This window comes from Amphiprion ocellaris, chromosome 22, assembly GCF_022539595.1.
Source record: "Amphiprion ocellaris isolate individual 3 ecotype Okinawa chromosome 22, ASM2253959v1, whole genome shotgun sequence".
Taxonomy (NCBI): Eukaryota; Metazoa; Chordata; class Actinopteri; family Pomacentridae; genus Amphiprion; species Amphiprion ocellaris.
Window position 1 is genome coordinate 17417881 of NC_072787.1, and position 14136 is coordinate 17432016.

The 14136-nt window shown below is 40.8% G+C and overlaps 2 protein-coding genes across 6 annotated transcripts in view; one reads left to right on the plus strand and one right to left on the minus strand.

Annotated features, from left to right (window-relative positions):
• Positions 1-10626, plus strand: u2surp (U2 snRNP-associated SURP domain containing). Of its 4 annotated transcripts, none has more exons than XM_023289538.3 (26): positions 1-111; positions 940-1038; positions 1149-1263; positions 1411-1535; positions 1623-1693; positions 1855-1943; positions 2079-2114; positions 2223-2305; positions 2521-2686; positions 2793-3004; positions 3420-3463; positions 5139-5243; positions 5352-5418; positions 5542-5705; positions 5839-6001; positions 6112-6191; positions 6290-6377; positions 6468-6605; positions 6718-6907; positions 7018-7098; positions 7241-7292; positions 7398-7545; positions 7646-7756; positions 7849-7976; positions 8093-8302; positions 10092-10626. In XM_023289538.3, exons 1-26 carry the CDS (start codon positions 37-39, stop codon positions 10228-10230), a joined length of 2979 nt encoding a protein of 992 aa, XP_023145306.1. In that variant the 5' UTR covers positions 1-36; the 3' UTR covers positions 10231-10626. The 4 variants fall into 4 exon arrangements, with proteins under 4 accessions (XP_023145306.1, XP_023145308.2, XP_023145307.1 ...); XM_023289539.3 differs by having other exon boundaries at positions 2-111; positions 8117-8302; XM_023289540.3 differs by lacking the exon at positions 2079-2114.
• Positions 8344-14136, minus strand: part of acad11 (acyl-CoA dehydrogenase family, member 11) — a 26868-nt gene continuing 21075 nt past the window's right edge. The window contains exons 14-21 of one of the 2 annotated variants that reach the window (XM_023289542.3): positions 13156-13225; positions 12382-12467; positions 12168-12239; positions 11798-11952; positions 11538-11654; positions 11065-11174; positions 10822-10968; positions 8344-9776 (exon numbers count right to left, since the gene is read on the minus strand). In XM_023289542.3, coding sequence (XP_023145310.2) covers positions 10854-10968; positions 11065-11174; positions 11538-11654; positions 11798-11952; positions 12168-12239; positions 12382-12467; positions 13156-13225 — 725 coding nt within the window. In that variant the 3' untranslated portion in view covers positions 8344-9776; positions 10822-10853. Of the gene's footprint in view, positions 9777-10598; positions 10969-11064; positions 11175-11537; positions 11655-11797; positions 11953-12167; positions 12240-12381; positions 12468-13155; positions 13226-14136 lie in introns of those variants that run through there. The other variant, XM_023289541.3, reaches the window with a different exon arrangement.

Below are 14136 nucleotides of genomic sequence, written 5' to 3' on the forward strand. Positions count from 1 at the left end.
GCCTGAACTTTCATATTCACCGCTATCATCTGCTCGATGATCGATTTTATTTTAGTACCACAAAAGATGGCGGACCGAGCGCCTGGTGGCTCTCAAAAAGCTAGCGCTAAGGTGAAATTTACACTTTGTACTTGTGTTAGCTAGGTCTTATCTGTTGTAATGGAAATTGTGTAAATGATATTATGTCTGAATAACCTGGCTAGTTAGCATAGTTGCAACCTGGAAGGGGGCAGCGTTACGAGTGTACGCAACAATGTTAGCTAACTACTACCGCGCTGAAGCTAACCGTGGCTCTCCACACTGGCTAATTTAGCTAAGCAAAGCTAAAGAATCGGCTACCACTGCAGGACTAGTCTAAACTATCTGGATATTGATGGCTGCCACCTGATACGGACATAGCGCGTCTTCACAACGAAGTCTGGCTGTTATATACCCGCGTTTAGAAATAGGAAAGGTAATATTTTGGAACTCGGGCCTAACGGTATCCCAGCGTTAGCTCCTTGTAACCGTCATTCGCCGCTTAGCGTAATGCATGCAGTCGGTGGCGCTGCAGCAATAACCGATTTGTTAGGCCTCTGGCTAATTTTGTTCAGTTGCATCCATTTCATGTTGTCCAGCTGCACCTCAGTAAAGTAAACATGCAGTAAATGCAGCACAGATAGTGACCATCTAAGATGTGGGCAGTGATCGCAGGCTACGAGTAATCACAACCTACAGTTTAATGCTGCGTGGAGTTGCGGTAATGGACCCCGCGAAACTTGTCTACCAACATGATAACTGTCACGTATTGATTTCATATTATTAACAGTAGTCGACGTTACTAGACGCAGTTGTAATGTTTGTGGTGGCCAAGATGTGCTAATGCAGCTGATTAAGAGTTAAATTGTGTGCTAATAAATTACCTGTTGAAAGCCAACCGTGCATTGTTTACATCCACAGGCGCTGCTTGAGAGCAAACTGAAATCTTTCAGTATTGGCAAAATGGCAGTGGCAAAGAGGACCCTAAGCAAGAAGGAACAAGATGATATAAAGAAAAAAGTAAGCATGGATTTCCTATTCAAGAATGTTTTTAGATTATTATTGATAAATATCAGTAAGATGCTTCTTTAAGTGTGTTTTTGTTTACACTGATAATGGTTTGTTTTCAGGAAGATGAACGGGCGGCAGCAGAGATTTATGAGGAGTTTCTAGCTGCTTTTGAAGGCGGGGGTGAGGGCAAAGTCAAGGCCTTTGTCCGTGGAGGTCTTGCAAATGCAACAAAAGGTACAGAAAATGATTTGTGTATTTCCAAAATGGTTAGCATGACATGTCAAAGCACAAGAACAGTTAACAGCAACGTCTGAATTGAAAGGTGAAATACTAATGCAAAACCAGTGAAACTTGAAACAAACATATGCTTTCTCCTTACAGAGGAAACAGCTGCTGATGAAAAGAGAGGAAAACTGTACAAGCCGAAGTCACGTTTTGAGACCCAACCAAAAAACATATTGCCTTTGGAAACCCCACCTCAGTTTTTAGCATTAGACAAAAGACATGTAAGTACTATTACAGTCAGCAAGAAGCCACTTTTATTATTGATGTAGTTTAAAAATGTTTTGCTGGTATTTTCCTCTCTGTTTCAGACTTTGAAGAAAAGTACTGAAAAGGAGAAGAAGAAGAGTAACTTGGAGCTCTTCAAAGAAGAACTGAAACAGTAAGTTTCACTACAGAAATTTGTTCAAGATTTAACTGACTGTAGTGGTGAAAATTATAGTTTGACAAGTATTATGGTATAGTTCTGAAACTATAGAAGATGTAATAATTTTGACATAGTTTGTACTTAAGTGTAGTGTGTTCTGTTTTTTTCTTCTCCAGAATACAGGAAGAAAGGGATGAGAGACACAAGATGAAAGGACGTGTCAGTCGCTTCGAACCTCTCTCGGGCATGGACGGAAGACGCTCATGTAAGAGCTTTTACTGTAGTACATACACTAACTTGGCCTGGAATGGCCCTGCCCTGCACGCCTTACTCCACTCCCTACCCCTTTGTCCACTTATACCCTGAAACAAAATTTATACTGCTTTTCTGCTTCTTTTAGCGGATGGTTCTTCAAGAAGAAACCGTCCGTCCAGTGGTAATTTTGACTTAATACAGTGGCTGTGAATATCTGCATCTTGCCAAGAACATGTGTTATCCTGTCAGACAACAGCAGGAAATTCTTTTCTCTTCTCTGTGTCTGCAGTTTTGGATGATTGTGCGCCAGGTTCCCATGATGTCGGAGATCCATCCACTACTAACTTGTACCTTGGAAACATCAATCCACAGGTGACTTTGTACACAAATGTGTAGGATTTAAGCACTGATAGACCAAGCTTTGTTGTGAAAAGGCAGGGCTTGACATGAGCCTCTTGCTTTGCCCTGTAGGCTTATTTATAGAAATTGTGCTGTATATACCCTTAATTTCAAGTTCATATACTATTGCAAATGTTTCCTTAAATTCAATATATGAAGTGTTAATTTTCTGTATTGTTATGTTTTAGATGAATGAGGAGATGCTGTGTCAAGAGTTTGGTCGCTACGGCCCACTGGCCAGTGTGAAAATCATGTGGCCGAGGACAGATGAGGAAAGGGCTCGGGAGAGGAACTGTGGCTTTGTGGCTTTCATGAACAGGAGGGATGCTGAGCGAGCACTCAAGAACTTAAATGGTACAAAGCTGTATTTCTTTAGAAATAAATGAATAATTGACTCACTGGTCCTCTTTCCAGTCCTTGTATGTCTATATACATAATTATATATTTGTTCCCATTATAGGAAAGATGATAATGAACTTTGAGATGAAATTAGGATGGGGCAAAGGTGTGCCCATTCCACCTCATCCCATCTACATCCCTCCTTCCATGATGGAGCATACACTCCCACCGCCTCCCTCTGGCCTACCCTTCAATGCACAGCCCCGGGAGAGGCTAAAGAACCCCAATGCCCCCCTGCTCCCTCCACCCAAAAACAAGGAGGAGTTTGAGAAGGTAACTCGATATGTCAGCCTAGGATTTTCTCATGCGTTATGGCAGTGTTTTGTTAATTGTGGTGGTAAGATGTTAGCCTTTGTAAGGAGTAGTCAGCACAGGTTTTACTCCTAGTTTCTGTAAGTGATAGATTTTGTCTTGTTGACTGAATGTAAGTAGTTGCACAGCATATGGAAGTGTGGGTATAATGAACTGTTAGCGTGTGCAAAATGCTCAGTGTTTTAGAAAGGTGTTTATGGCTAGTGTGGTAAAGTATCAGGTATGTTTGGCCTTTAGTAAAACAGAAAAACAGACAGCAGTGAAGGAAAATTGTTGTTTTTTGCACTTTTCAATGCATTTTTTATATTTTTCACCTGTTGCCTTTTTAACAATACTCACATTCTATGTTTATTATCTGATGTGACTTCATATACAGACTCTGTCGCAAGCCATAGTCAAAGTGGTTATCCCAACAGAAAGGTACATGTTTTTCTTTTTTTAAATTGGTGTACAAACTTAGAAAAAAACATCCCATAATGAAGCTAAAAGTTTGATCAGTTGATCACTGCATGCTACAGGGGGCTGGTCAGTGTGGATGAGCAATGGTTGAGGCAATTGTACAATGTCCTCATACTAGTACATAGAATAATACTGACTGACAAGTCTGTTTCGTACTTTGCTCTTTCACCTCCCACCGTCATTCATATTTACTTTAAATATGTAGCTAAACATCATTGTAGAGCTTATTAAATATGCTATTTAGAGCCGCCAAATATCATTACTTTCACAGTTCCACTCCATACATGAACATTTAATTGTGATGCTCAACTTTAGTGATGTGGTACTCTGCTACATACATGGTCTGCTGATTGTAGGTCTGTAGTTGTGAGAACTGCTCTCTGACCATTGCTCACTCAGACCGTCTACCCCCTTGGCCTCTGTCACTTTATCGGGAGCTCAGTAAATCTGGCCCCTGCCAACAAATCCAAACCTGCCAGCATTAGTCTATATATGACCTTTGACATTGGCCTTGGTGAGCAGCACAAGTTGAACTGTCTGCAGCAGCGAGGGACCTGAAAAGCATCATGGGATGGATTGGGAAAGTATACTGAATTTTACCCCGTCATTGGTACGATCGGCTCCAATACAAGTAAATGTGATGTGTTGTCAAATGAAAGACATCCTTTGTCTTGTTGGCCAATTTAGGTTCACTGTATGCAGCCTGCACCATTTATTTCCCCAAAAATTGTCACCGCAGAGCTTTAGTGATCCCATTTGCACTGTATTCAGTCAGTACCAACTCCACTAGTAGATAACCTACTTAATCTATTTCAGGCCAAGAATCCTGTACTGCTTTCTCACTTCACGCCAGTCAGGAGATGAGTGGGAATTGAAAGGCATTGTACTGACAGAATGTTACCGTTCATACAGTGTCTTATCAATGTCTTGCTCCTACTTTCCCAACTTAAACGGCTTCATTTCTTCCTAATTTTATGAAATTTAAACGTAGGCAGATTTCATAGAAGAGTTGCAAGCAATGCAGTGTAATTAAAAGCAGTTGCACTGTAGCCTCAGTGAACACAGGCATGAATGTGATGAACTTTTTTTTTTTTTAACACACAATTCAAAAAATGATTAGTTGCTTTTATTCAGTGTGAATGTTTAACTGTCACTAGATGTTATTTGATTATCATTCTATTTCAAGTTTTGATTTTTAGCATTTATTTATTGTTTTCATACATAGGCCCAGAGGCATAGTCATACTTACGGTTAATTTATTCCTGGTGTTGTGACACTCTGTTACAGTTGTCTATTTATATGTCTCAACTTAACCTTAGTTTAGTCTTTGATGATGGTTCATATTGCCAAATAAATAGGAAGTAATAACCAGATATTATCTTTGACTAAATCATTTAGGCAGTGTCTTCTGCCAGGCATGTTGTAGCAGCACTATTCAATGATATCGTAATGTACATGACAGCTGCAGCTACACCGTGCAGCATTTCTTAGTGAAACATGCCTTATGTTGTTTGCAAGGCAGCTGTTGTGAGTGTCAAATCACCAGGGATAAATTAATCTTTAATGGGCAGGCTTTTAGAAGTGCTCCAGTCCGTCCAGTCTGAATCCGTTTGCTTTAACTGTGTTTTTCTTGTAGGAATTTACTCTCTCTCATCCACCGAATGATCGAGTTTGTGGTGCGTGAAGGCCCAATGTTTGAAGCCATGATCATGAACAGAGAAATCAACAATCCCATGTACAGGTCGGTTTAGTTGCACATCAGACTTGTAATGACTGTTCATATGTTTAGTAGTTAACATGCTGTTCATGCAGAGTTGTGATGGTTGGGAATTTTGTTCTTTTCTTTCAGGTTTTTATTTGAGAACCAGAGCCCAGCACATGTATACTACCGGTGGAAGCTCTACTCCATACTACAGGTTGGTTTCCTCTTGATAAAAACAGTTAGTTTTAATGACGTCAAAAAAAGTTCCATAATGTTTTAGGATCACAGTCCAGCATGTTTTTTTTTTTATATTTACTGTAATTTATTACTCTCTCAGGGTGAAGCACCAGCCAAATGGCGAACAGACGACTTTAGGATGTTTAAAAATGGCTCTCTTTGGCGTCCACCACCTCTTAATCCATATCTCCATGGTCCTTATGATGATGGGGAGGAAGAGGAGGAAGAGGAGGAGGGCAGCAAGAAAGGCTGCTTGAAAGAAGAGTAAGATCATTTCCTTTATTGTTTTACATTCTGATACAAGTAAAGTAACAAGTTGCAAAATCATTGTGGGGTTAAAGTCATTACTGTTAATGAAACTGTAATTATAATTCAGATTATTAATTAATTTCTACAGGGAACGGGACAAACTAGAGGAGATGCTCCGTGGTTTGACTCCTAGGAGGGGAGATATTGCAGAAGCTATGCTGTTCTGCCTCAGCCATGCTGAAGCTGCTGAAGAGATTGTCGAGTGTATCACAGAATCCCTCTCCATCCTAAAGACTCCTCTACCCAAGAAGGCAAAGCATAACACTGACCCTCTATCACAAGGACAGAGAAGTACAAAAACCAGTTACCTGGAATATTATTCTGGAAGCATTAACTTGTATTTTCCTCTTTGATGTTTCAGATTGCACGGTTATATCTAGTTTCTGATGTGCTGTACAACTCTTCTGCCAAAGTATCCAATGCGTCCTACTACAGAAAATAGTAAGCTGTTTCTTATTGCTACTTTCTGTCTAGGATAACTAGATCACTACTTCTTTTTCTAAAATTTCAAATAATTGCTCTCTTCCTGTTCTCAATAGCTTTGAGACAAAGCTCTGCCAGATTTTCTCAGACCTCAACGCAACATACAAAACGATACAAGGCCACCTTCAGTGTGAGAACTTCAAGGTACCTATTTTTTTCTCTGGATAATAATGAGCTGGATTTTTGCATTTTTAATGACCCAGGTTACTTAGTCAATTCCTTTTTTTTTGACAGCAACGGGTGATGTCATGTTTCCGGGCGTGGGAGGACTGGGCTGTGTACCCAGACCCCTTCCTTATCAAGCTGCAGAATATCTTCCTGGGTCTGGTTAATCTGGCTGCAGAGAAGGAGCCTGTGACCCTCGTTGTTGAGGTAAGTTATCTAGCAATACTGAACTCTTGCAATACCCTAATAAGTATCAAATATGAGCTTGGCTTTCAACGCCTGCTGACGCTTGAAGCTCTTTTTACTGTCTTTGTCCCAGGCTGAGGTAGCTGAGGACATTGATGGGGCTCCAATAGGAGAGTACGTAGATGGCACTCCCCTGGAGGATGTGGATGGGGTGCCCATTGACGCAGGGCACATTGATGGGGCACCAATCGACGGAGCCCCTCTGGATGACCTGGATGGAGTTCCTATCAAGCCCATGGAAGAGGACATAGATGGAATACCTTGTGAGTGGTGCAGGGATTGACACGAAATGTTTAATGCGGTTGTTAATGGTGACGTCAGTCCAGAAGTTCCTGCACAGTGACTCAGTGTATTATTTTTCTGGTTATTATAGTTGATGCATCCAAGGAGACAGCCTTCAAGGTAGCGCCCTCAAAATGGGAAGCAGTGGACGAGGCAGAGTTAGAGGCTCAAGGTGAGACTTTTAAGGGTTTAAGTTATTCACTTGTAATATAATGAAATGGAGCATACCTCAGTTGCAGTGGTATCAGTGGCATTATTGTTGCCAGTATATGTACCTACCTGTTGATTCTTAATGCTTTTTGTTTGCGCTTCAGCTGTGACAACCTCAAAATGGGAGATGTTTGAGCAACCAGAAGAAACCAAAAAGTGAGTTTTATTTCTTTTTGCTGTGGACAGTTTTCTTTTGAGAATTTTTTTTTCTCCCTGCAAATATGTCAGAGCACCGTTTATTAACCGTATCCTCCTCTGAAGGGATGACGAGGACAGTGATGATGATGACAGGAGCCCGCGATCAGAAGATAATCAAAGTTACTCGAACCCCATCAGAGATGACTCTGATATTAAGGCAAAGATGTCTGAAATGAATGAGGAGAAGCGCACCAAGCTCAGAGAGATAGAGGTGCTTATCATTTTCTTCACAATTCTCAAACAGCATGTGGCATCATATCATACTGTGTTGATTGTTTTAACTGTTTTGCTGCTTGTGTTTTTTTACACAGGTTAAAGTCATGAAGTTCCAGGATGAGCTAGAGTCCGGGAAAAGACCTAAGAAGCCTGGCCAGAGCATTCAGGAGCAGGTGGAGCACTACAGGGACAAACTACTACAAAAGGTATTGAACAAGGCTCTGCAAATTCGACCACAGATGATATATCAAATGCAGGACTTGACAGTGAGGTAATTTGTTGTTTTCCTTTTCTCTAGGAAAAAGAGAAGGAGAAACTTGAGCGGGAGAAAGAGAGGGAGAAGAAAGAGAAGGAGAAAGCTGAGGCACGGTTGAAAGAGTTAAAGAAGGAAAAAGAGAAGGAGGACACGCCAACCAGGAAGGACAGGTAAGACAACAGTACGGCTACAGTGCGGTGTCAAGCTAGTCAGTGAGTGAAGGTGTAGTTCTAGCTTTCGGTGTACTTCATAAAACACTGGATTTATTTAATTCCCTATCTGACAGATATTTGTCCCCTGCGGTTGATAGGAAGCGGCGTCACAGTGGGTCACCCAGTCCGACACGGACCGGCAGCAGAAGAGGACGATCATCCTCACCCCGTTCAGAGCGGTCAGAAAGATCAGAACGTTCTGACCGATCATACTCTAAAGATACATCCTCACGTTCTTCACATAAAGACTCTCCTCGATCCAGCAACAAAAAGTCATCCAAGAGGTAAGACAACAACTGTAATCCTAAATTTTACTACTCAGTCATGGAGTTACTTTGCTGTCTTTATTTAGGAACACGGTCTTTCAATTTTAGAGCATTACTTCTCCATTTTACATACAGATTTTGCTGAGGCCCTGCTCAGTTCCAAATCTGCTCCTGCTCTAAAACTGTCTGCACAAATGTCCTCTGCTTCCGTTTCACTGACTCCCTTGCTCTTTGACTGCTTGCATAACTTCTGCCCTCAGATATATGCTTTAGCTTTGAGATATTGGTAAAACAACCCTGTCAAAATTTCCCAACCAGTAGAATCCCAGGTATGATATTGACCAATGAAACAGTCACTGCCTCCTTCTGGTGCACTTGCTTGACTTCTCAGGGCGTTCCTTACAGTTGGTTTACTGTGTAATTAGGTGTATTCCACTCCCACCCTTGAGGGTTTAGTATATACACTCCACTTGTAGTCTTGCAAAACTTTCAGAGTAAACAAATACAACAGTATTCTTTTTTTTTTTTTTTACTATAATGGCTACACATAGAGCTATGAAGTTGTAGCCCCATAATACATGGTCTTCCTGTCATGTCACTAGAGGAGAAATGAGGTCAGTTGTGTTTTTACAGTCTTTCCTGTGTGACGGTTACTGTTTACCCAGGTTCACAAGATCACGTGCTAGCATAGATCAGCCAAATCATAAACCTCAAAAATGTATTTTATTTTAATGGTGCTGAAAATTTTTAAGATGTGGTCACAAATATTACTCCAGTCTCAGCTAATGCTACAGCAAGATTACTAAAGATGAAGATACTCATTTAGCTGCTCACAATTTCTCTGGATTAAGAGAAATTATGCAACATGAGCATATAGCTTCATGTAATTTATGATTTAAGACTGTATGTTGTCCTCAATATAATTGCTTCAAATGTATGATACAAGGATTTCTTAACTTCTTTATTTTTTTTACATTAATTATATAACATGTTTAGGCCTGGACAGAGAAATACATCTGAGTCTGTTTTGTTCTTTGTTGCCTGGTAACTGTGTCAGCGTTAAATGTCATTCACGGCTCCAAAAATGCCTTTACCAATAAAATCTGAAGAAAGGGAGAGCACCATTAAAATAAATACTTGTGCTGGTTAATCAATATTAGCAAGTGATCTGCTAAACCGGGTTAAACAGTAACCACTTGAAAGGGACGCTGTGAAAACAGAATTGACCCAATTTTGTCATCTAACAGCTATTATATGTGGCTATTATAGCAAAAAGAATTACAGACACTGGTATATGTATTAACTCCAAAAGTCCTACAAGAAAAGTAGTGAAGCACATAATACAAATATAATTCAGCCCTGCAGGACAGAAGTAGATGATGTGATGTAAGTACACTTGCTAGAAGGAAATGAGAGTTTCAATGGTTTGTGTCATACCTGGCAGTCCACTGATTGGAGACTTGACAGGGTTGTCTCACAAAGATGCACAAATCTGAAAGCAGAAATGTTGTGAGTGCACAGAAGCAGTCGGAGTGTGAGGTGATATGCTCAAACTAAAGCACAGGACATTTGCACAAGCAACAGTTTATAACAGCAGATTTACACCCGAGCAGGGCCTGTTTAAGAGAGAGAGGGTGCAGATTTTTAGGAAAGCATTACAAAATCTGAAAGTAAAGCTCTCAAATTAAAAAAACACTCTCTCGGGTAAGATAGGCAAAATCCCACCTGTTATTTATTAGCTGTAATAAGGTTTTGAGGTACCGAAATGTAAAGATGTAATACAAGCATCGTATGTCTGTCCCACCAGATCTCCCTCATCACCTCGCACACCTAAACGATCCAGGAGGTCGCGCTCCAGGACACCCAAGAAATCAGCTAAGAAGTCCCGCTCCAAATCAAGGTCTCCGCACCGATCTCACAAGAAATCAAAGAAGAGCAAACACTGACATATTTTTCTTGAACCTCCAAACCAGCCTATTCCCCTCCCTTCCCCTTATTCCCTTCTCTGCGTCATATTGTAAAAAACGATTGACTGATTTGGCAGCTGAAGATCTCTGCCCAAAGGTTAATGTAAGGACAATGAAGAGCAGAGGGTGTTGCATGGGTCAAGCCATCTGGTGTATCAAATAGATGGGGCCACTGCTGTTTTATATTGTAAAAAAAAACAAATACTGTGCTTGTGCGTCCTGATCCCCATCACCTCCAAATGGAATTCATCCATGTGGTAGACCACACCCGTGAAGAGTGTGACAACAATAGTCTTATATTCATGCTGTCATTTTCTGTTTTTGTAGATCACATTAAAAAGAATTCCTAATAAACAAGTCTTTTTTTTAATTAAATAGCTGATGTAGACATACGTTTAACACAATGATTTTAATTTCAAGTTGGATACAGTAAAAACATACAGCTGATTATAAATCAGTTATAAGATTATTTTTGTTCACTTAAACCATTTTGAGATCACAGAATGTTGATTTTATGTTTAAGCAAAGACTAAAAAGCTGACCGAGCATGGCAGTGTAATAGCTTATTACCATTTAGTGATGTTGTTGTAGTCATAAGATCATTACAGTTTAGCCTGTGTCTTTTTTAGCTGATCCCTCAGTTCTAGATGTGCTATGGAGGAGAGTTGAACCTCATCTGGTCCGTCAGCGATGCGCAGAGTCCGGGCATAAGCATACCTGAAAAAAAATGGAACAATGGCATCAAGAATGAGATATTTATTTATTTTTTTAAATTCTATTCTTGTTTGTGTGGCAGGAAAAAGGAAAACTTACATCTGTGCTAGTGGGAAGTCTCCAGACACACCTGCACCTCCATACACCTGGATGGCACAGTCCACCACCTTACAGGCCATTCTGGCTGCTGCCACTTTGATCATAGCAATCTAAGGAGCACAAACAGTGACGAAAAGAAGATTTTTTCCAAATTTATACTACATTTAATTCTAAGCAGGTTTACACAGATGAACTAGCAAAATACAATACTAAAAACAATCAGTTTTTATAATAACATGAGATTACTGATGTACACTACAATGCTCAAAGGGGAAACATGGATAAAAAATGATTGTAAATCGCGGTGAATATCACCAAAACTAAAACAATAATTACATTTTAGAGGGGAAAGGGCTGCTTAAGTCAACCTAAAAAGCATACAAGTAAGTTACAGTGTGTATACCGTGTAAAATCAGTATTTAGTTTGGAATGGAGACAGCATGTAACTTTAATAACAGTATGAACAGCTTTACCTGCTTGCGAGCAACCCGGCTGCCCATTGTATCCAGAGCATGAGCAGCACTTAGGGTCAGCAGGCGGGTCTGTTCTATCAGGAGACGACACTCCGCTATCCAGTGAGTGACAACTTCCTAAACACAACAGCACAGCAAGGAGAGCAGATTTACTCAGGCTGCATTGAAAAATGTGTCCACTAGGTGTCAACAGCAGGCAAGAGCTCAACACGTACTATCATAGCTTTGAAATCAAAGCTCTAGGGCAGATGTTCACTCACATGTTGGTACAGCTTTTTTCCAAATGTTTGCCTTGAAGCAGCCCTCTGGCAAAGTAGCTCCAGCGCAAACTCTGCGAGGCCGACGGCTCTCATACAGTGGTGGAGTCTGCCGGGTCCCAGACGACCCTGAGCGATCTCAAATCCCCTGCCCTCCCCTGGAAACAAATACAAGATAGAACCAAAAGATAACAAAGAGAAGCACTATCAATGACGAGCAACAAAAGAGGAAATTTGATCTCTGTCCTATTGACCTCATTCACAAAGTTAAAGCATTATCATCCTCCAAAGACGATAAAGAACTGGCTTTATAGATGTAGCACGTGACTTGAGAATGGGTGCAAACAAGTACAAATAGAAACAGAAACAATACCCAGAATCATGTTGGATGCAGGGACCCAAACGTTTTCAAAGTGCACTTCGAAGTGGCCGCCATGGATCGCATCTGACCAGAGGAACAGGGAAAATGGTTAAATTAGGCCAAGAACACTCACCTGTTAAGGCTGCTTGTGAGAAGACAATATAGGGAGAAAAAAAGGACAAAATCAATATAGCTCATGAAGATACAGTGACAGGCATAAACCTACCATCCTGTCCAAATACAGTGAGTGGCCTGATGAGCTTTACACCTGGTGTGTCCATAGGTACGAGGATCATGCTGTGTTGGCCATGTCTGGAAAACAAGTATACACCCAGAGCTGGATGATGCATTATACTTTGACCACAATTACAGTTTTTTCCACTTTGTTCTCAATATGATACATTTTACAGCCTGTGAGAATCTGCAGGACATTCTTTGCAAACATGGATGGGTGTGTATCTTGTTAACAGTGCTGACAAAACAAGAAAAAACTCACATATCTTGGGTGTGGCTGTTTCTCTACTTTTCATTAATATTCTCAACACTGATGAGAGCGAGATATTAATGAGTGTCAATAGCATGCCATCAAAAGATTTAACCGACATCAAGTGCCAATATTAGATTGATATAAACCTTTAGGCAGGAATGCTAGGTTGGTGCTAAACTGCAGGTGCATGCTGGGAAGTGCACTGTGGCCCTAAGCAAAGTCCATTTCAGTTGTAATAGCAGCGCAGAGGTAGACTGATGAGAGAAAAAGCCACAGAAGTGCAGCGGCACAAGAATAACTGATATAAAACCAAAAGAGTGACACTTAATTGGTAAAACATGAATCCTGGTAACAAAGATCCTGGAACAATAAAACCTGCGGTTATAGACGGGACATCAGAAGCCCAAACTCTTGCGCAAACACAGAAAAAAAAAATTAAATCCTTGCATGTTTGTTTCCACAAGAAAGACACATTCATATTCATATCTGTCACAAGAGGACTGTTCTACTGACCTGCTGCTAACATCCTGAGAGCTGCTCCTGCACATCACAATGGCCACTTTGCATTGGGGATTGCCAGCACCTGTGGGGACATGACAGAAATCCTGTGGTTCATTTGTATTCATGTTATGTTGCCGTTTGTGGCTACAACAACCATTCTATGACCCGAGTATGATCGGAAAGGATGCGTTGCTTGTTGTGCCAGACAAGGGTAAAGCTAATGATACATAAACGACGTGACAGCAGAAATAGCCACAGGTTGATTTACATTTCCTGAGTTGGTTTCTTTCACACGGAGCAACTTCTAGTCCGTTATTATAAGCAGATCTTGTCTGTAGGAGATGAACTGGGGAAAAAAGTTACTTCTTTTATGGAGCAAAATCTCATAAACACTGTTCAAAACAACCCTTAGACACAGTGCGAATTATGTGATGTTAAATGTGTGATAACTCATCTGAGATATGATAATGGAGAATATTTTAGGAATTTCCTTGGTCAGGAGTCCACTTTGAGCCAAACCCATGTGGCCCACGGCACAACAGGGTGACCAAGGTCTGCTTTCCTGTTTAAATTTCTGTCCAACTGGAAAAAACTATCCCCTAAGGGCAGGACACATGGACACCAGGCAGCACCAGACATCAACAGTCTTTGACAATTCACAGCATGAGAATCACAGCATGAGAACACTTTGAGTCGATCTGACAGATGTTTAGTCTTTAAACAGAGTCACTGAGTGTAGAAATTCAAACCAACATTATCTGATAGTGCGTGCTGTGTAACAAAGCACGGCATTTACACTCCACCCATAAACCCCATGTAGGAAAGCCCGTTTGGCTCAGGGGCAGGTTAGGTTTTCCTCTGAATTTCTTACATAAGTCTTATGTTATGGTCCATGATACAAGGTGAGTCCTGCTGTCATGCCCATACATGTCCTGCTGTCACCACAGGAATGAAAATACACCAGAGAACGTGACATCCAAACATCCCTCGGTT

Bases quoted from the DNA above. Each gene is read 5' to 3' on its own strand.
- u2surp (XM_023289538.3), top strand. From the start codon at position 37: ATGATCGATTTTATTTTAGTACCACAAAAGATGGCGGACCGAGCGCCT. The intron at 1,694-1,854 runs GTAAGTTTCACT...TTTCTTCTCCAG, and splicing joins TTCAAAGAAGAACTGAAACA to AATACAGGAAGAAAGGGATG. The intron at 2,115-2,222 runs GTAATTTTGACT...CTGTGTCTGCAG, and splicing joins AAGAAACCGTCCGTCCAGTG to TTTTGGATGATTGTGCGCCA.